The sequence below is a fragment of the Bombina bombina genome, chromosome 1 (assembly GCF_027579735.1).
Source record: "Bombina bombina isolate aBomBom1 chromosome 1, aBomBom1.pri, whole genome shotgun sequence".
Lineage (NCBI taxonomy): Eukaryota > Metazoa > Chordata > Amphibia > Anura > Bombinatoridae > Bombina > Bombina bombina.
In genome coordinates this window covers 238533266-238555571 of record NC_069499.1, presented here as the reverse complement: position 1 = coordinate 238555571, position 22306 = coordinate 238533266, and the positions used below count along the sequence as shown (strand labels likewise).

At 40.4% G+C, this 22306-nt stretch overlaps 1 protein-coding gene across 2 annotated transcripts in view; it reads left to right on the top strand.

Moving 5' to 3' along the window:
* LOC128645123 (protein-L-isoaspartate(D-aspartate) O-methyltransferase) overlaps positions 1 to 22306 on the top strand; it is a 264743-nt gene that overhangs the window by 177620 nt on the left and 64817 nt on the right. For both annotated transcript variants that reach the window (XM_053697890.1, XM_053697889.1), the window contains exon 5: positions 3370 to 3474. In XM_053697890.1, coding sequence (XP_053553865.1) covers positions 3370 to 3474 — 105 coding nt within the window. The remainder of the gene's footprint in view (positions 1 to 3369; positions 3475 to 22306) is intronic.

The window sequence follows — 22306 nt, the reverse complement described above, 5'->3', positions numbered from 1 at the left end:
ATTAAAAAGGGAAGTCTTTTGGATAATTGAATTAAATACTAGACTCCCTTATGGGATAAATAAAAGGTTAGATGTGGATACTTTTATCCACTAAACACAAATAACTATCATATATTTGTATGGATCTATATGGATTGGTATTTACTGTATTTTTAGATCTCTTTATATATGTATTTCTAGTTTTAATAATAGAGATCTAGTTTCTAATATATACAACAATGGATTGGTATTTACTATATATGGTGTTTAAAGATTCCAAAACTTTAAAATATTGAAAGTCTAAAAACCTTAAAATCAAAATAATAAATTTTCTTTTGACTTATGATACACTAATATTGTTATATACAGTATATATATTTTTGTATGTGGTGCTTAAATATGAGAGAGGCTCTATTGATAAGATATAAGATACTAATGCATACCTATATAAACACAACAATTGGATACCTACAAATTGAAATGGTATAAAAACTAAAATCCCCAAAATACTTTGTCTCCAATGGTCTCTAAATCTTGTCATCAGACTTATAATTATTACACTACCAGTAATTAGTATGTTTGAACATATGGATCTATCTTCCTTCCCTATAACATTTCATTTAATTTAGCTTGAATTGTTAGCTAAAGTTGAGCTTAGTTATAGGTATTATATATATTAGAATGTAATATATATTCCTATATATATATATATATATATATATTTATATATATATATATATATATATATATATATATATATATATATATATATATATATATATATTATAACTTTTTAATACCTATTAACTACCATAATATTCATATATCATTTTCATGATGATGTTTCTTCAATTAAATAAGAGATGTATATAACTGCTGACATTTACTATTTTTATATTATATTTTGCTTTCTTATTTATTTTTCTGTATTTATTTTATGTTACCTTGGAAATATCATTATTGTTTTTATTTTTAATATATTATTAATTTCTTTTTTACTTCTTTACTTTTTTAATTATTCCTTTATTGTTTCTTAAATGTATATCTATAGAGTTAATATTCAAGTGTATTATGTTATCCACATATATGAATGTATAGCTGTATCCTCTAATGGGTTAATATATATCTGTTATTCCCCAATTGATGGGGGTGTGAAAGTGTTACCTTTACCCTGTTGGTGCAGCCCAGCTTAAACAGGGATTCACCTGTGGTGCCTAATCACCTCTGATGAAGCGCAGGTATGCCTACGCGAAACATGTCAGGTGTTTCTTTTGTCTGACTATGTCCTATATACTGGATGAATAAACGTTACTGATTTACCAGCACTTGGATCGTCTGAGCAGTGTTTGCTTTTGTTGCTTCATATATATATATATATATATATATATATATATATATATGTGTGTGTGTGTATTTACAGTATATATATATATATATATATATATATACACGGCTCCAAATAAAAAATAAAGGGAACACTAAAATAACACATCCTAGATCTGAAGGAATTAAATATTCTAATGAAATACTTTGTTCTTTACATAGTTGAATGTGCTGACAACAAAATCACACAAAAATTAAGAAATGGAAATCAAATGTTTCAACCCATGGAGTTCTGGATTTGGAGTCACACTCAAACTTAAAGTGGAAAAACACACTACAGGCTGATCCAACTTTGAGGTAATGTCCTTAAAACAAGTCAAAATGAGGCTCAGTAGTGTGTGTGGCCTCCACGTGCCTGTATGACCTCCCTACAATGCCTGTGCATGCTTCTGATGAGGTGGCGATGGTCTCCTGAGGGATCTCCTCCCAGACCTGGACTAAAGCATCTGCCAACTCCTGGACAGTCTGTGGTGCAACGTGATGTTGGTGGATGGAGCGAGACATGATGTCCCAGATGTGCTCAATTGGATTCAGGTCTGGGGAACGGGCGGGCCAGTCCATAGCATCAATGCCTTCGTCTTGCAGGAACTGCTGACACACTCCAGCCACATGAGGTCTAGCATTGTCTTGCATTAGGAGGAACCCAGGGCCAACTGCACCTGCATATGGTCTCACAAGGGGTTTGAGGATCTCATCTCGGTACCTAATGGCAGTCAGGCTACCTCTGGCGAGCACATGGAGGGCTGTGCGGCCGAAATGCCACCCCACACCATTACTGACCCACTGCCAAACCCGTCATGCTGGAGGATGTTGCAGGCAGCAGAACGTTCTCCACGGCATCTCCAGACTCTGTCACGTCTGTCACATGTGCTCAGTGTGAACCTGCTTTCATCTGTGAAGAGCACAGGGCGCCAGTGGCGAATTTGCCAATCTTGGTGTTCTCTGGCAAACGTCCTGCACGGTGTTGGGCTGTAAGCACAACCCCCACCTGTGGATGTCGGGCCCTCATACCACCCTCATGGAGTCTGTTTCTGACCTTTTGAGCAGACACATGCACATTTGTGGCCTGCTGGAGGTCATTTTGCAGGGCTCTGGCAGTGCTCCTCCTGTTCCTCCTCTCACAAAGGCGGAGGTAGCGGTCCTGCTTCTGGGTTGTTGCCCTCCAACGGCCTCCTCCACGTCTCCTGATGTACTGGCCTGTCTCCTGGTAGCGGCTCCATGCTCTGGACACTACGCTGACATACACAGCAAACCTTCTTGCCACAGCTCGCATTGATGTGCCATCCTGGATGAGCTGCACTACCTGAGCCACTTGTGCGGGTTGTAGACTCAGTCTCATGCTACCACTAGAGTGAAAGCACTGCCAGAATTCAAAAGTGACCAAAACATCAGCCAGAAAGCATAGGAACTGAGAAGTGGTCTGTGGTCACCACCTGCAGAACCACTCCTTTATTGGGGGTTTCTTGCTAATTGCCTATAATTTCCACCTGTTGTCTATCCCATTTGCACAACAGCATTTGAAATTGTCACTGAGTGTTGCTTCCTAAGTGGACAGTTTGATTTCACAGAAGTGTGATTGCCTTGGAGTTACATTTTGTTGTTTAAGTGTTCCCTTTATTTTTTTGAGCAGTGTATATATGTGTGCATGTATGTATGTATGCGTGTGTGTGTGTGTGTGTGTGTGTGTGTATATGTATGTATGTGTATATATATATATATATATATATATATATATATATATATATATATATATATAATGTGTATATGTGTATATAAATATGTATGTGTGTGTATATAAATATGTATATATATGTATATACTGTATGTGTATATATATATATATACTGTATATCCATTTTTTACATTCTAAGAGAAAGCAAACTTATTTCTTGATCTGCTTCTATGTCATTATTTTTGCCCCCTCCTTCTTTTCTATGTTGCCATTTTCTATTTTAGTTTTCCTGTTTTATTATGACCCTCATCTCCCTCATTTCCCTCATTCTTCAGCATGCACATGCTCTGGAGTTACTGGAAGACAGACTAGTAGAAGGCGCCAAGGCTTTGGATGTGGGCGCTGGAAGTGGATACCTCACTGCCTGCTTTGCTAGAATGGTGAGTAAAACCTGATTTACAAACACCTCTGTTCATGGGCGATTGATCTGATTGAATAAATCCCATGTCACACAAACTCAACAAGATGAGGAACAGATTCATGCTGACCTCAGAAATATTCTAGAAGCTGTAATTGTTATAACTAGGGTTGCACCGATACCATTTTTTTTTTTTAAAACCGAGTACAAGTACTGATACATTTTTTTATGTCATGTGACAGTTTCCCAAGCACAATACAGACTAACTAATGATTTAAGATAGCTTCTTTATAATTATGAAGAACTGTAACTCAAAAGACATTATGAAATAATAAAACAGTTTTATTTGCTTTTTGTCACAAAGTTGGAAAAACTTGACGAAATTTCACAGAACATGTTTATAAATAAAAATATTACAATCAAATATATTAATAATAACAACAATAAATAACAAATGTAAAATCACAACCAACCAAAAGTGCAATACAGTAAAAAATATAACAGTGCACTGTTAAATCATGGGTAATAATATGAGCTAGATTACATTTGACTGGTAAGCTTTACCGATGGTCTCATTACATGTCCAACTCTATTAAAGTCTATGGTGTTGGAAACGTGAACAGAGCATTGGTAAAGCTTACATATCAAATGCAATCTAAATCTAGTCCTATAATTGTAGGATGAGTGCTCATATGAATTAACTTCATTTTTCCTATTAAAACTCTTCCTGCAATTATATAAGCTAAGTTGTTTCCTTTAAAGTACAGTATGTTTTGAACATAATTGTGCAAGATGAGAACTGGCAGTATAACAGGCAATCTAGCAAGTAGAATATTTTTTCAAAAGTTAGTGGCAAGTTTTTTTTTAGGAACAGAAGCATCTCTGCATGTTCATCTATAAGTCTGTTTGACGCTAAGCTGAACAGTCTTTCACATTCCACACTACTTCATGGGTCAGAAAGATATTTTTGGGCTGGAAATCTCAGTTTATTAGCTGCCCAGTACTTCAGGGGTTTCTCTGAACAAGGTACAGTGATCTCTCCCAGGTAGGCTTCCAGCTGTATAGTAGCAGCTTTTTGAGCACTTCTCTCAGACATAGATGTACATTCACCAGCAATTTCTGCAAAGACTGGTACCTGGCTGGTCATGTTGAGGAATGATTGTCTCTTCAGAAATGTTTTGCTGTTCCAGTATGAACATTTCTTTTGCCTGCCTGGAAGTGTCTGCATTAGAGAAAAATAGATCTTTATACTAGAAAGAACAAAATAAACAACAATGATGATGAATGATATATTAGCAGCATACTATTCTTTCTGTGAATTAAGAAAAAAGAGTAAGAGCAGTAATTACACCAAAAAAGGAATCGATAAAGAACTAAAATAATCTCTTAATTTTAAAATGTGTATTAAATAGATCCCCAACATTTAATCTTTTTTTTATTTCATTATGACTCTAATGTTTTATTTCTGCTATTAAATTTATTATAATAAAATAAGCTTTAATTTGCTCATAATTACCTTGGATCAAGTAAAGTTGCGATACAGTAAAGTGGGTTTCTCTTGTAAGGTGTATCCAGTCCACGGATCATCCATTACTTGTGGAATATTCTCCTTCCCAACAGGAAGTTGCAAGAGGATCACCCACAGCAGAACTGCTATATAGCTCCTCCTCTAACTGCCATATCCAGTCATTCTCTTGCAACTCTCAACAAGCATGGAGGTAGTAAGAGGAAAGTGGTGAAATGTAGCTGTTATCTTGCTTCAATCAAAAGTTTGTTATTTTTAAATGGTACTGGAGTTGTACTATTTTGTCCCAGGCAGAAAAATAGAAGAATCTGCCTGTGATTTCTATGATCTTAGCAGGCTGTAACTAAGATCCATTGCTGTTCTCACACATGACTGAAGAGAGAGGTAACTTCAGCGGGGGAATAGCGTGCAGGTTATCCTGCTATGAGGTATGTGCAGTTAAGATTTTTTCTAGAAGATGTGAATGCTAGAAAATGCTGCTGATACCAAATTTATGTAAGGTAAGCCTGAATACAGTGATTTAATAGCGACTGGTATCATGCTTACTTTCTGAGGTAATACTCTTTTATATTTACAATATAAAACGTTTGCTGGCATGTTTAAACGTTTTTATATATACTTTGGTGATAAAACTTTATTGGGGCCTAGTTTTTTCCACATGGCTGGCTTAAATTTGCCTAGAAACAGTTTCCTGAGGTTTTCCACTGTGTTACTATGAGTGGGAGGGGTCTAATTTAGCGCTTTTTTGCGCAGTAACTTTTACAGACTGAGACATCCAGCTTCCTCCAGGAGTCCCCTGAATGCTATAGGACATCTCTAAAGGGCTCTTAGGCTCTCCAAAATCGTTTATTGGGGAAGGTAGGCCCACAGCAAGGCTGTGGCAGTTGGTGTGACTGTTAAAAAACGTTTATATCGTTTTTTTTTATCTGTTTTTTTAACTAAGGGGTTAATCATCCATTTGCAAGTGGGTGCATTGCTCTGTTAGCTTATTATACACAATGTAAAAATTTCATTTGATTTACTGCCTTTTTTCACTGTTTTTCAAATTCTGACAAAATTTGTTTCTCTTAAAGGCACAGTACCGTTTCTTATATTTGCTTGTTAACTTGATTTAAAGTGTTTTCCAAGCTTGCTAGTCTCATTGCTAGTCTGTACAAACATGTCTGACATAGAGGAAACTCCTTGTTCATTATGTTTAAAAGCCATGGTGGAACCCCCTCTTAGAATGTGTACCAAATGTACTGATTTCACTTTAAGTAATAACGATCATATTCTGTCTTTAAAAAATTTATCACCAGAGGAATCTGACGAGGGGGAAGTTATGCCGACTAACTCTCCCCACGTGTCAGATCCTTTGACTCCTGCTCAAGGGACTCGCGCTCAAATGGTGCCAAGTACATCCAGGGCGCCCATAGCGTTTACTTTACAAGACATGGCGGCAGTCATGGATAATACACTGTCAGCGGTATTAGCCAGACTACCTGAATTTAGAGGAAAGCGAGATAGCTCTGGAGTTAGACGAAATACAGAGCATACTGACGCTTTAAGAGCTATGTCTGATACTGCCTCACAATATGCAGAAGCTGAAGAAGGAGAGCTTCTTTCTGTGGGTGATGTTTCTGACTCAGGGAAGATGATGCAACCTGATTCTGATATATCTACATTTAAATTTAAGCTTGAACACCTCCGCGTGTTACTCAGGGAGGTTTTAGCTGCTCTGAATGACTGTGATACAATTGCAGTGCCAGAGAAATTGTGTAGACTGGATAAATACTATGCAGTGCCGGTGTGCACTGATGTTTTTCCAATACCTAAAAGGTTTACAGAAATTATTACTAAGGAAAGGGATAGACCAGGTGTGCCGTTCTCTCCCCCTCCTATTTTTAGAAAAATGTTTCCAATAGACGCCACCACACGGGACTTATGGCAGACAGTTCCTAAGGTGGAGGGAGCAGTTTCTACTCTAGCAAAGCGTACTACTATCCCTGTCGAGGACAGTTGTGCTTTCTTAGATCCAATGGATAAAAAGTTAGAGGGTTACCTTAAGAAAATGTTTATTCAACAAGGTTTTATCCTACAGCCCCTTGCATGCATTGCTCCTGTCACTGCTGCTGCTGCGGCGTTCTGGTTTGAGTCTCTGGAAGAGGCTTTACAGGTAGCAACTCCATTGGATGACATACTTGACAAGCTTAGAGCACTTAAGCTAGCCAATTCTTTTGTTTCTGATGCCATTGTTCATTTGACTAAACTAACGGCTAAGAATTCTGGTTTTGCTATCCAGGCGCGCAGAGCGCTATGGCTTAAATCATGATCAGCTGACGTTACTTCAAAGTCTAAGCTGCTTAATGTTCCCTTCAAGGGGCAGACCTTATTCGGGCCTGGTTTGAAGCAGATTATTGCTGATATCACTGGAGGAAAAGGTCATGCCCTTCCTCAGGATAGGTCCAAATCAAGGGCCAAACAGTCTAATTTTCGTGCCTTTCGAAACTTCAAGGCAAGTGCGGCATCAACTTCTTCTAATGCAAAACAAGAGGGAACTTTTGCTCAGTCCAAGACGGTCTAGAGACCTAACCAGGCCTGGAACAAAGGTAAGCAGGCCAAAAAGCCTGCTGCTGCCTCTAAGACAGCATGAAGGAACGGCCCCCTATCCGGTAACGGATCTAGTTGGGGGCAGACTTTCGCTCTTCGCCCAGGCGTGGGCAACAGATGTCCAGGATCCCTGGGCGTTGGAAATTATATCCCAGGGATATCTTGTGGACTTCAAGGCTTCCCCCCCAAAAGGGAGATTTCACCTTAAACAATTATCTGCAAACCAGATAGAGAGAGGCATTCTTACACTGTGTACAAGACATCCTAGTTGTGGGAGTGATCCATCCAGTTCCAAAGGAGGAACAGGGACAGGGATTTTACTCAAATCTGTTTGTGGTTCCCAAAAAAGAGGGAACCTTCAGACCAATTTTGGATCTAAAGATCTTAAACAAATTCCTCAGAGTTCCATCATTCAAGATGGAGACTATTCGTACCATCCTACCTATGATCCAGGAGGGTCAATACATGACTACAGTGGATTTAAAGGATGCTTATCTTAACATTCCGATACACAAAGATCATCATCGGTTTCTCAGGTTTGCCTTCCTACACAGGCATTACCAGTTTGTAGCTCTTCCCTTTGGGTTAGCTACAGCCCCAAGAATTTTTACGAAGGTTCTGGGTTCGCTTCTGGCGGTCCTAAGGCCGCGGGGCATAGCAGTGGCCCCTTATTTCGACGACATCCTGATTCAGGCGTCAAACTTCCAAATTGCCAAGTCTCATACAGACATAGTGTTGGCATTTCTGAGGTTGCATGGGTGGAAGGTGAAAGAGGAAAAGAGTTCTCTATCCCCCCTCACAAGAGTTTCCTTCCTAGGGATTCTGTAGAAATGAAAATTTACCTGACGGAGTCCAGGTTATCAAAACTTCTAAATTCCTGCCGTGTTCTTTATTCCATTCCTCGCCCTTCGATGGCTCAATGCATGGAAGTAATCGGCTTAATGGTAGCGGCAATGGACATAGTGCCGTTTGCACGCCTACATCTCAGACTGCTGCAACTCTGCATGCTCAGTCAGTGGAATGGGGATTACACAGATTTGTCCCCTCTACTAAATCTGGATCAAGAGACCAGGGATTCTCTTCTCTGGTGGCTATCTCGGGTCCATCTCTCCAAAGGTATGACCTTTCGCAGGCCAGATTGGACAATTGTAACGACAGATGCCAGCCTTCTAGGTTGGGGTGCAGTCTGGAACTCCCTGAAGGCTCAGGGATCGTGGACTCAGGAGGAGTCACTCCTTCCAATAAATATTCTGGAACTGAGAGCGATATTCAATGCTCTTCAGGCTTGGCCTCAGTTAGCAACTCTGAGGTTAATCAGATTTCAGTCGGACAACATCACGACTGTGGCTTACATCAACCATCAAGGGGGAACAAGGAGTTCCCTAGCGATGTTAGAAGTCTCAAAGATAATTCGCTGGGCAGAGATTCAATCTTGCCACCTATCAGCTATCCATATCCCAGGTGTAGAGAACTGGGAGGCGGATTTTCTAAGTCGTCAGACTTTTCATCCGGGGGAGTGGGAACTCCATCCGGAGGTGTTTGCAAAATTGATTCATCGTTGGGGAAAACCAGAACTGGATCTCATGGCGTCTCGCCAGAACGCCAAGCTTCCTTGTTACGGATCCAGGTCCAGGGACCCCAAGGCAACGCTGATAGATGCTATAGCAGCGCCTTGGTCCTTCAACCTGGCTTATGTGTTTCCACCGTTTCCTCTGCTCCCTCGTCTGATTGCCAAAATCAAGCAGGAGAGGTGATCTTGATAGTGCCTGCGTGGCCACGCAGGACTTGGTATGCAGATCTGGTGGACATGTCATCCTTTCCACCATGGACTCTGCCGCTGAGACAGGACCTTCTACTTCAGGGTCCTTTCAACCATCCAAATCTAATTTCTCTGAGACTGACTCCGAGTCAGTCATTGATACCTTAATTCAGGCTCGAAAGCCTGTCACCAGGAAGATCTATCATAAGATATGGCGTAAATATCTTTATTGGTGTGAATCCAAGGGCTACTCATGGAGTAAGGTCAGGATTCCCAGGATATTATCTTTTCTCCAAGAAGGATTGGAGAAAGGATTGTCAGCTAGTTCCTTAAAGGGACAGATTTCTGCACTATCTATTCTTTTGCACAAGCGTCTGGCGGATGTCCCAGACGTTCAGGCATTTAGTCAGGCTTTAGTTAGAATCAAGCCTGTGTTTAAACCTGTTGCTCCACCTTGGAGCTTAAATTTGGTTCTTAAAGTTTTTCAGGGGGTTCCGTTTGAACCTCTTCATTCCATAGATATCAAACTTTTATCTTGGAAAGTTCTTTTTTTGGTAGCTATTTCCTCGGCTCGTAGAGTTTCCGAGTTATCTGCCTTACAATGTGATTCTCCTTATCTGATCTTCCATGCAGATAAGGTAGTTCTGCGTACCAAACCTGGGTTTTTACCTAAGGTGGTATCTAATAAGAATATCAATCAAGAGATTGTTGTTCCGTCTTTGTGTCCTAATCCTTCTTCAAAGAAGGAACGTCTATTACACAATTTGGACGTGGTTCGTGCTTTAAAGTTTTACTTACAAGCTACTAAAGATTTTCGTCAAACATCTGCTTTGTTTGTTGTCTACTCTGGACAGAGGAGAGGTCAAAAGGCTTCGGCAACCCCTCTTTCTTTTTGGCTAAGAAGCATAATCCGCTTAGCCTATGAGACTGCTGGCCAGCAGCCTCCAGAAAGGATTACAGCTCATTCTACTAGAGCTGTGGCTTCCACGTGGGCCTTTAAAAATGAGGCTTCTGTTGAACAGATTTGCAAGGCGGCGACTTGGTCTTCGCTTCATACTTTTTCAAAATTCTACAAATTTGATACTTTTGCTTCTTCGGAGGCTATTTTTGGGAGAAAGGTTTTACAGGCAGTGGTACCTTCCGTTTAAGTACCTGCCTTGTCCCTCCCTTCATCCATGTACTTTAGCTTTGGTATTGGTATCCCACAAGTAATGGATGATCCGTGGACTGGATACACCTTACAAGAGAAAACATAATTTATGCTTACCTGATAAATTTATTTCTCTTGTGGTGTATCCAGTCCACGGCCCGCCCTGTCATTTTAAGGCAGGTATTTTTTAATTTTAAACTACAGTCACCACTGCAGCCTATGGTTTCTCCTTTCTCTGCTTGTTTTCGGTCCAATGTCTGGATATGGCAGTTAGGGGAGGAGGTATATAGCAGCTCTGCTGTGGGTGATCCTCTTGCAACTTCCTGTTGGGAAGGAGAATAGCCCACAAGTAATGGATGATCCGTGGACTGGATACACCACAAGAGAAATAAATTTATCAGGTAAGCATAAATTATGTTTTTGCTTTGTATCAGAGAAGCGCTTCTTCAAACCAGCAAGGAAAGTGCTCTTAATTATTTTGATACCATGGTCCTCATCCACTTTAACACAGTGACTGCAGTAATTACATCGGAGGCAAACGCATCTAAACAACTCACTTGACGAGTCAGCTCTTCAAAGTAAACCAAGATATTTAGCACCCTTCTCCATCAGATGCCACTGGTTTGCAGTAATAGTGGCAGGGAGCTCATGTTCAGACACACACCAAGGACCAGTTTCTACTTAATCAGTGGCTGCAGCATGTAAAATTTGCTGTTCCAACGAGTCTGCACGTCTTTTTGGAGTCTTTTGACTGGTTTACCAAGCTGTATCTGGATGTCCTGCAGCCGAGAGTATGTCAGCTTAGAATGTTTGTAGTGGCCAACTTTTCTGCGCCCGACTCACACAGCATTGGCAATGCTGCACTGTGATAACAGGCACTCTTAGACAGCCAGCTGCAGTGTATGTGCCACACATGAAATACTGGGAAGTCCAGCATCTAACATGCTTTTTTATCATGTTTTTGGCATTGTCCCGGACCACAACATGAAGAGAACTTTTGGAAATTGCCCAAGTCTGAAGCATTTCCTCAAGTATGCTCGCTATTGCTTGACCGGTGTGAGAGCCTTCAAATTTCTTTACGTGAAGCATGACCTGTTGTAAAGAGAAATTGCCATCTATTCACTGTGCCGTTAAGCTGATGAGACAGTGGACTCGCACTACTGCTCCAGATGTCAGTGGTGAAGCTAATAGCCATTATGTCCTCCTGCAACATGATGGTAATGTGCTTTTTAACCATGTTGTGTATCTGCGGTAAGATGACGTCTGTTATATAGCGGCGACTGGAAAAATGTCATACTTTGGCTCCAAAACATTAAGAAATGTTATATACAAATGAATGTGGTTGATCATCCAGAATAAAAAATTGAGGGCCTCAGTTATTTTTACAGGTCTCGGGTTGTCTCTTGACAGCTTTTCTCTTCTTGCTAAAGTTTGCTGCAGAGTTGGCTGCTATGTGCTACTGCTAGCATGAGTGGCAAATTCTCCATGCTCACTTTTATGTTTTAGATGCAAATGCTTTATCAGATTACTGGTATTATAAGAACTGACTTTTGTACCACCTCTTGATAATTTTGCAAAACAAAGTTTGCAGTCTTTCATCCGTGGGTTGTCCTTGTCAATTTTAAAATACTTCCACACCGCTGACATTCTGCTGGTGCGTCTGTGCACTGAAAGGCTCCGATAAATAATTCGCTTCACCTTGGGTAACCTCCCCCAAATGAAAAAAGTATTGCAAAGTATCCACTGTTTATTTAAATATATATGTGCACACAAAAGCACTACACTATGCACTTGAAGCACACACACACGTGTAAATGTATTTTCTCTTGTAAGATATATCGAGTCCACAGATTCATCCTTACTTGTGGGATATTCTCCTTCCCTACAGGAAGTGGCAAAGAGAGCACCCACAGCAGAGCTGTCTATATAGCTCCTCCCTTAGCTCCACCCCCCAGTCATTCTCTTTGCCTACTCTAAGTACTAGGAAGGGCAGAGCGAGTGTGGTGACAAAAATGTTAGTTTTTTATTTCTCAAGCAAAAGTTTGTTATTTTAAATGGTACCGTTGTGTACTATTTACTCCCTGGCAGAAAAGGGATGAAGATTTCTGCAAGAAGGATGATGATCTTAGCACTTTGTAACTAAGATCCACTGCTTTTCTCACAAGGGCTGAAGAGTACAGGAAAGCTTCAGTTGGGGGAACGGTTTGCATGCTAAGCTGCATATGAGGTATGTTCAGTCTATATTTTTCTAGACTGTGTTAATTCTAGAAAAGGCTGGCCATATTCCCATGAGGGAAGGGTAAGCTGTATTCAGACACTTGGAAAGTTTTTTCCCCCACAAATCGTTCTGAAAGGCAGGTAGGCGCTACAGCAGAGCTGTGGCAAGGTGCTGAAAGCATGCCCTCCCTCAGGATAGATCAAATAATTTTTGTTCCTTTTCGGAACTTTACGAGTGGTCCCGCTTCAGCTTCCTCTGCTGCAAAGCAAGAGGGTAATTTTGCCCAATCCAAGTCAGTCTGGAGACCTAACCAGGCTTGGAACAAGGGTAAACAGGCAGCTTCCTCTAAGACAGCATGAAGGGGTAGCCCCCGATCCGGGACCGGATCTAGTAGGGGGCAGACTCTCTCTCTTCGCTCAGGCTTGGGCAAGAGATGTTCACGATCCCTGGGCTTTAGAAATTGTGTCCCAGGGATATCTTCTGGAATTCAAAGACTCACTTCCAAGAGGGAGATTTCACATTTCTCAATTGTCTGTAAACCAGACAAAGAGAGAGGCTGTGTAGAAGACCTACATACCATGGGGGTGATCCGCCCAGTCCTAAAAGAGGAACAGGGGCTAGGGTTTTACTCAAACCTGTTTGTGGTTCCTAAAAAAAGAGGGAACTTTCAGACCAATCTTGGATCTCAAAATTCTAAACAAGTTCCTCAAAGTTCCATCATTCAAGATGGAGACTATTCGGACTATTCTACCTCTGATCCAGGAGGGTAAATATATGACTACCGTGGACTTAAAGGATGCGTATCTACACATCCCTATTCACATAAATCATCATCAATTTCTCAGATTCGCCTTTCTAAACAGGCATTACCAGTTTGTGGCCCTTCCCTTCGGGTTGGCCACGGCTCCCAGAATTTTCACAAAGGTGCTAGTGTCCCTTCTGGCGGTTCTACGACCACGGCGCATAGCAGTGGTGCCTTATCTAGACGACATCTTAATTCAGGCGTCGACTTTCCAGCTAGCCAAGTCTCACATGGACATCGTGTTGGCTTTTCTGAGATCTCACGGGTAGAAGGTGAACATAAAAGAGTTCTCTCTTCTCTCTTACAAGAGTTTCCTTTCTAGGGACTCATTCATTCCATTCCTCGGCCATCAGTGGCTCAGTGTATGGAGGTAATCAGACTCATGGTAGCGGCAATGGTCATAGTTCCTTTTGCCCGCCTACACCTCAGACCACTGCAACTATGCATGCTCAAACAGTGGAATGGGGATTATGCAGATTTATCTCCTCAACTGCATCTGGACCAGGAGACCAGAGATTCTCTTCTCTGGTGGGTGTCTCAGGACCACCTGTCTCAGGGAATGTACTTCCGCAGACCAGAGTGGCTCATTGTAACGACAGGTGCAAGCCTGCTAGGCTGGGGTGCAGTCTGGGACTCCCTGAAAACACAGGGCTTATGGTCTCGGGAGGAATCTCTTCTTCCGATAAACATTCTAGAACTGAGAGCGATATTTCAATGCGCTTCAGGCGTGGCCTCAGCTTGCTGCGGCCAAATTCATCAGGTTTCAGTCGGACAACATCACGACTGTAGCTTATATCAATCATCAAGGAGGAACAAGGAGTTCTCTAGCGATGATGGAAGTAACCAAGATAATCCGATGGGCAGAGGCTCACTCTTGCCATCTCTCAGCAATCCACATCCCAGGAGTAGAGAACTGGGAGGCGGATTTCCTAAGTCGTCAGACTTTTCATCCGAGTGGGATCTCCATCCGGAGGTATTTGCCCAGCTGATTCAGCTATGGGGCACACCAGAATTGGATCTGATGGCGTCTCGTCAGAATGCCAAACTTCCTCGTTACGGGTCCAGATCCCGGGATCCCAAGGCGGTACTGATAGATGCTCTAGCAAAGCGTGGTTTCTCGGAGTCGGTTATTGATACCCTGATTCAGGCTGGAAAGCCTGTCACCAGGAAGATCTATCATAAGATTTGGCGCAAATATCTTTATTGGTGTGAATCCAAAGGTTACTCGTGGAGTAAGATTAGGATTCCTAGAATATTGTCTTTTCTCCAAGAAGGTTTGGAGAAGGGATTATCAGCTAGTTCCCTAAAAGGGCAAATATCTGCTTTGTCTATTCTACTACACAAACGTCTGGCAGATGTCCCAGACGTTCAAGCATTTTGTCAGGCTTTGGTCAGAATTAAGCCTGTATTTAAGCCTGTTGCTCCGCCTTGGAGCCTAAACTTAGTCCTTAAAGTTCTTCAAGGGGTTCCGTTTGAACCTATGCATTCCATAGATATTAAGCTTCTATCTTGGAAAGTTTTGTTTTTAGTAGCTAACTCTTCGGCTCGAAGAGTTTCTGAGCTATCTGCTTTACAATGTGATTCCCCTTACCTTGTTTTCCATGCAGATAAGGTGGTTTTGCGTACCAAACCTGGGTTTCTTCCTAAGGTTGTTTCTAATAAGAATATCATTCAAGAGATTGTTGTTCCTTCACTGTGTCCTAATCCTTCTTCAAGGAAGTAACGTCTGTTACACAATCTTGATGTGGTTCGTGCTTTAGTAGTTCTACTTACAAGCAACTAAAGATTTCCGTCAAACATCTTCATTGTTTGTTGTTTATTCTGGTAAATGGAGAGGTCAAAGGGCTACGGCTACCTCTCTTTCCTTTTGGCTCAAAAGCATCATCCGTTTGGCCTATGAGACTGCTGGACAGCAGCCTCCTGAAAGAATTACTGCTCATTCTACTAGAGCTGTGGCTTCCACATGGGCTTTTAAAAATGAGGCTTCTGTTGAACAGATTTGTAAGGCGGCGACTTGGTCTTCACTTCATACTTTTTCCAAATTTTCCAAATTTGATACTTTTGCTTCTTCGGAGGCTATTTTTTGGGGAGAGGTTCTACAAGCAGTGGTGCCTTCCGTTTAAGGTCCCTGTCTTGTCCCTCCCTTCATCCGTGTCCTAATGCTTTGGTATTGGTATCCCACAAGTAAGGATGAATCCGTGGACTCGATACATCTTACAAGAGAAAACATAATTTATGCTTACCTGATAAATTTATTTCTCTTGTGATGTATCAAGTCCACGGCCCTCCCTGTTTTTTAAGACAGGCATATATATTTTTATTTTAAAACTTTCAGTCACCACTGCACCCTATAGTTTCTCCTTTTTCTTTCTAGCCTTCGGTCGAATGACTGGGGGGTGGAGCTAAGGGAGGAGCTATATAGACCGCTCTGCTGTGGGTGCTCTCTTTGCCACTTCCTGTAGGGAAGGAGATTATCCCACAAGTAAGGATGAATCCGTGGACTCGATACATCACAAGAGAAATAAATTTATCAGGTAAGCATAAATTATGTTTCTTTCATGTTATTGGCAAGAGTCCATGAGCTAGTGACATATGGGATATACAATCCTACCAGGAGGGGCAAAGTTTCCCAAACCTCAAAATGCCTATAAATACACCCCTCACCACACCCACAATTCAGTTTTTCAAACTTTGCCTCCTATTGAGGTGGTGAAGTAAGTTTGTGCTAAGATTTCTACGTTGATATGCGCTTCTCAGCATTGTTGAAGCCTGATTCCTCTCAGAGTACAGCGAATGTCAGAGGGACGTGAAGGGAGTATCCCCTATTGAATACGATGATTTCTCTAACGGGGGTCTTTTTCATGGGTTCTCTGTTATCGGTCGTAGAGATTCATCTCCTACCTCCCTTTTCAGATCGACGATATACTCTCAAATTTACCATTACCTCTACTAAGAACTGTTTTAGTACTGGTTTGGCTATCTGCTATATGTGGATGGGTGTCTTTTGGTAAGTATGTTTTCATTTACTTAAGACATTCTCAGCTATGGTTTGGCACTTTATGCAAATTATATAAAGTTCTAAATATATGTATTGTACTTATATTTGCCATGAGTCAGGTTCATGTATTTCCTTCTGCAGACTGTCAGTTTCATATTTGGGAATATAAACACTTTAAGAAATTTATTTCTTACCTGGGGTTTAGTCTTTTTCAATTTGACTACTTTTTGCTTTTGCGGGTATTAGGCCCGCGGGTGCGTCATTTCCGGCGTCATTTCCGGCGTCATACGTGACGCTGAGACCTTTCACACGCCGGTGTCATTAGTGACGCAAGTGTGTCATTTCCGGTCATTTTTGGCGCCAAAAAAGTTTACGTTACGTTGTGCGTCATACTTGGCGCCAATTTTTCTTCATTATTTCAATACCCCATTGTTGTTTGCCTCCTGCTTTCTTTTCTATCAAGAGGCCTATGCTTTTGCATTTTTTCCCATTCCTGAAACTGTCATTTAAGGAAATAGATAATTTTGCTTTATATGTTGTTTTTTCTCTTACATTGAGTCAGATGTCCCATTCTGATCCTGCCTCTGAAGTTTCTGCTGGAACATTGCTGCCTGACATCGGTTCTATCAAAGCTAAGTGCATTTGTTGTAAAATTGTAGAAATTATTCCACCGAATGTCATTTGTAATAGTTGTCATGATAAACTTTTACATGCAGATAGTGTTTCTATCAGTAATAGTACATTGCCAGTTGCAGTTCCTTCAACTTCTAATGTGCATGATATACCTGTAAATTTTAAAGAATTTGTTTCTGATTCTATTATGAAGGCTTTGTCTGCATTTCCACCTTCTAATAAACGTAAAAGGTCTTTTAAAACTTCTCATTTAGCTGATGAAATTTCAAATGACCAACAACATAATAATTCATCCTCTTCTGATGAGGATCTATCTGAAACAGAAGATCCTTCCTCAGATATTGACACTGACAAATCTACTTATTTATTTAAAATAGAGTATATGCGTTCTTTATTAAAAGAAGTGTTAATTACTTTGGATATTGAGGTAACCAGTCCTATTGACGTTCAGTCTAATAAACGTTTAAATACTGTTTTTAAACCTCCTGTGGTTTCCCCAGGTGTTTTTCCCATTCCTGAGGCTATTTCTGATATGATTTCTAGGGAATGGAATAAACCAGGTACTTCCTTTATTCCTTCTTCAAGGTTTAAGAGATTGTATCCTTTACCAGTTTTGGGAAAAGGTCCCCAAAGTTGATGGGGCTATTTCTACTCTTGCTAAACGTACCACTATTCCTATGGAAGATAGCACTTCCTTTAGGGATCCTTTAGATAGGAAACTTGAATCTTATCTAAGGAAGGCCTATTTATATTCAGGTCATCTTCTCAGACCTGCTATTTCTTTGGGTGATGATGCGGCTGCATCAACTTTCTGGTTGGAAAATTTAGCGCAACATGAATTGGATTTTGACATATCTAGCATTGTTCGCTTACTGCAACATGCTAATCATTTTATTTGTGATGCAATTTTTTATATAATCAAAATTGATGTTAGATCCATGTCTTTATCTGTATTAGCTAGAAGAGCTTTGTGGCTTAAATCTTGGAATGCTGATATGACATCTAAATCTAGATTACTATCTCTTTCTTTCCAAGGTAATAATTTATTTGGTTCTCAGTTGGATTCTATTATTTCAACTATCACTGGAGGAAAAGGAGTTTTTTTTTTGCCTCAGGATAAAAAACCTAAGGGTAAATCTAAGGCTTCTCACCGTTTTCGTTCCTTTCCTCAGAATAAGGAACAAAAACTCAATCCTCCTCCCAAGGAATCTGCTTCCAGTTGGAAGCCTTCCTCAAATTGGAATAAATCCTAGCCATTTAGGAAACCAAAGTCTGCCCCTAAGTCCGCATGAAGGTGCGGCCCTCATTCCAGCTCAGCTGGTAGGGGGCAGATTAAGGTTTTTCAAGGATTGTTGGATAAAATCTGTCCAAAATCATTGGATTCAGAGCATTGTCTCTCAAGGGTATCAAATAGGATTCAAAGAAAGACCTCCTGTGAGAAGATTTTTTCTCTCACACATCCTTGTAAATCCAGTAAAAGCTCAGGCTTTTCTGAAGTGTGTTTCAGACCTGGAGTCTTCAGGGGTAATCATGCCAGTTCCTCTTCAGGTACAAGGTTTGGGGTTTTATTCAAACCTATTCATTGTACCAAAGAAAGAAAATTTGTTCAGACCAGTTCTGGACAGTTCTGAAAATTTTTAATCATTATGTAAGAGTACCAACTTTCAAGATGGTGACTATAAGGACTATTCTGCCTTTTGTTCAGCAAGGACATTATATGTCCACAATAGACTTGCAGGATGCATACCTTCATATTCCGATTCATCCAGAACACTTTCAGTTTCTGAGATTATCTTTTCTAGACAAGCACTACCAATTTGTTGCTCTTCCATTTGGCCTAGCAACAGCTCCAAGAATCTTTTCAAAGGTTCTGGGTGCCCTAATATCTGTAATCAGAGAACAGGGTATTGCGGTGTTTCCTTATTTGGACGATATCGTGGTACTAGCTCAGTCTTCACATACTGCAGAATCTCACACAAATCAACTAGTGTTGTTTCTTCGGAAACATGGTTGGAGGATCAATTTACCAAAAAGTTTCTTGATTCCTCAGACAAGGGTCACCTTTTTAGGCTTCCAGATAGATTCAGTGTCTCTAACAGACAAAAGACGTTTAAAATTGGTTGCAGCCTGCCGGCACCTTCAGCCTCAGTCATTCCCTTCAGTGGCTATGTGCATGGAAGTTTTAGGTCTCATGACTGCAGCATCGGACGCAATCCCCTTTGCTCGTTTTCACATGAGACCTCTACAGCTTTGTATGCTGAATCAATGGTGCAGGGATTATACAAAGATATCACAATTAATATAATTGAATCCCAATGTACGACACTCTCTGACATGGTGGATAGATCACCATCGTTTGGTTCAAGGGGCTTCATTTGTTCCCCCAACCTGGACTGTGATCACAACAGATGCAAGTCTTTCAGGTTGGGGAGCTGTTTGGGGATCTCTGACAACACAAGGGGTTTGGAAATCTCAAGAGGCGAGATTACCAATAAATATTTTAGAACTCCGTGCAATTCTCAGGGCTCTTCAGTTCTGGCCTCTGCTAAAGAGAGAACCGTTCATTTGTTTTCAGACAGACAATATCACAACTGTGGCTTATGTCAATCATCAGGGTGGGACTCACAGTCCCCAAGCTATGAAAGAAGTATCTCTGATACTTGCCTGGGCGGAATCCAGCTCCTGTCTAATCTCTGCGGTGCATATCCCAGGCGTAGACAATTGGGAGGCGGATTATCTCAGCTGCCAGACTTTACATCCAGTTGAGTGGTCTCTCCATCCAGATGTGTTTTCTCTGATTGTTCAGATGTGGGGGCTTCCACAGATAGATCTCATGGTCTCTCATCTAAACAAGAAACTTCCCAGATACCTGTCCAGGTCCAGGGATGTTCAGGCAGAAGCAGTGGATGCGCTGACACTTCCTTGGTGTTATCAACCTGCTTACATCTTTCCGCCTCTAGTTCTCCTTCCAAGAGTGATCTCCAAAATCATCATGGAACAGTCTTTTGTGTTGCTGGTGGCTCCAGCATGGCCACACAGGTTTTGGTATGCGGATCTGGTTCGGATGTCCAGTTGCCCGCCTTGGCCACTTCTGTTACGGCCGGACCTACTATCTCAAGGTCCGTTTTTCCATCAGGATCTCAAATCATTAAATTTGAAGGTATGGAAATTGAACGCTTAGTTCTAAGTCATATAGGTTTCTCTGACTCAGTGATTAATACTATGTTACAAGCTCGTAAATCTGTTTCTAGGAAGATTTATTATAGAGTTTGGAAGACTTACATTTCATGGTGTTCTTCTCATAAATTCTCCTGGCATTCTTTTAGAATTCCTAGAATTTTACAGTTTCTTCAGGATGGTTTGGATAAGGGTTTGTCTGCAAGTTCCTTGAAAGGACAAATCTCTGCTCTTTCTGTTTTATTTCACAGAAAGATTGCTATTCTTCCTGATATTCACTGTTTTGTACAGGCTTTAGTTCGTATTAAGCCTGTCATTAAATCAATTTCTCCTCCTTGGAGTCTTAATTTGGTTCTGAAGGCTTTACAGGCTCCTCCATTTGAGCCTATGCATTCTTTGGACATTAAACTACTTTCCTGGAAAGTGTTGTTCCTTTTGGCTACTTCTTCTGCTAGAAGAGTTTCTGAGCTATCTGCTCTTTCTTGTGAGTCTCCTTTTCTGATTTTTCATCAGGATAAGGCAGTTTTGCGGACTTCTTTTCAATTTTTACCTAAGGTTGTGAATTCTAACAACAATAATAGAGAAATTGTTGTTCCTTCCTTGTGTCCTAATCCTAAGAATTCTTTGGAGAGATCCTTACATTCTTTGGATGTGGTAAGAGCTTTGAAATATTATGTGGAAGCTACTAAAAATTTCAGGAAGACTTCCAGTTTATTTGTTTTATTTTCTGGTCCTAGGAAATGTCAGAAAGCTTCTGCTATTTCCTTGGCTTCTTGGTTGAAACTTTTGATTCATCAAGCTTATTTGGAGTCGGGTCAAACCCCGCCTCAGAGAATTACAGCTCATTCTACTAGATCAGTCTCCACTTCGTGGGCATTTAAGAATGAAGCTTCAGTTGATCAGATTTGCAAAGCAGCAACTTGGTCCTCTTTGCATACATTTACTAAATTCTACCATTTTGATGTATTTGCTTCTTCGGAAGCAGTTTTTGGTAGAAAAGTTCTTCAGCCAGCTGTTTCAGTTTGATTCTTCTGCTTTTGATTTAAGTTTTTTCTTTCAAAAGTGAAAATAACTTATTTTTTGGGTTGTGGATTATTTTTTCAGCGGAATATGGCTGTTTTTATTTTATTCCCTCCCTCTCTAGTGACTCTTGAGTGGAAGACTCCACATCTTGGGTATTGATATCCCATATGTCACTAGCTCATGGACTCTTGCCAATTACATGAAAGAAAACATAATTTATGTAAGAACTTACCTGATAAATTCATTTCTTTCATATTGGCAAGAGTCCATGAGGCCCACCCTTTTTATGGTGGTTATGATTTTTTGTATTAAGCACAATTATTTCCAAATTTCCTTTGTGGATGCTTTCTACTCCTTTCTTTATCACCCCACTGCTTGGCTATTCGTTAAACTGAATTGTGGGTGTGGTGAGGGGTGAATTTATAGGCATTTTGAGGTTTGGGAAACTTTGCCCCTCCTGGTAGGATTGTATATCCCATATGTCACTAGCTCATGGACTCTTGCCAATATGAAAGAAATGAATTTATCAGGTAAGTTCTTACATAAATTATGTTTTTTACAACATTTGTGTTTGGGGAAGTATTATTTCAACAAATCAGTGTTTGAGGTTTATATATATATATATATATATATATATATATATATATATATATATATATATATATATATATATATATATATATATGAGTTGCTCTAATAGAAGTTAGCACTCTTTCAGTGATATTTTTTTTACTGTAAACTCAAAATATGGAGCATTTGTCAGTACACTGTGTTATACCAATATAATAAGATGTGTGCCAAAAAAAGCATAATATTATGTTTATATATATTATTACATTACTCAGAAGCAGGCTTCTTTATGAGAGATGCTGCATTAAAAAAAATATCCGTCTACCCACCACCTTTACTAATTATAAAGAGACATGTACAGTTTATTAGTTTATTTTCCTTAGATGTAACAAGACTAGTCGAAGCTCTGC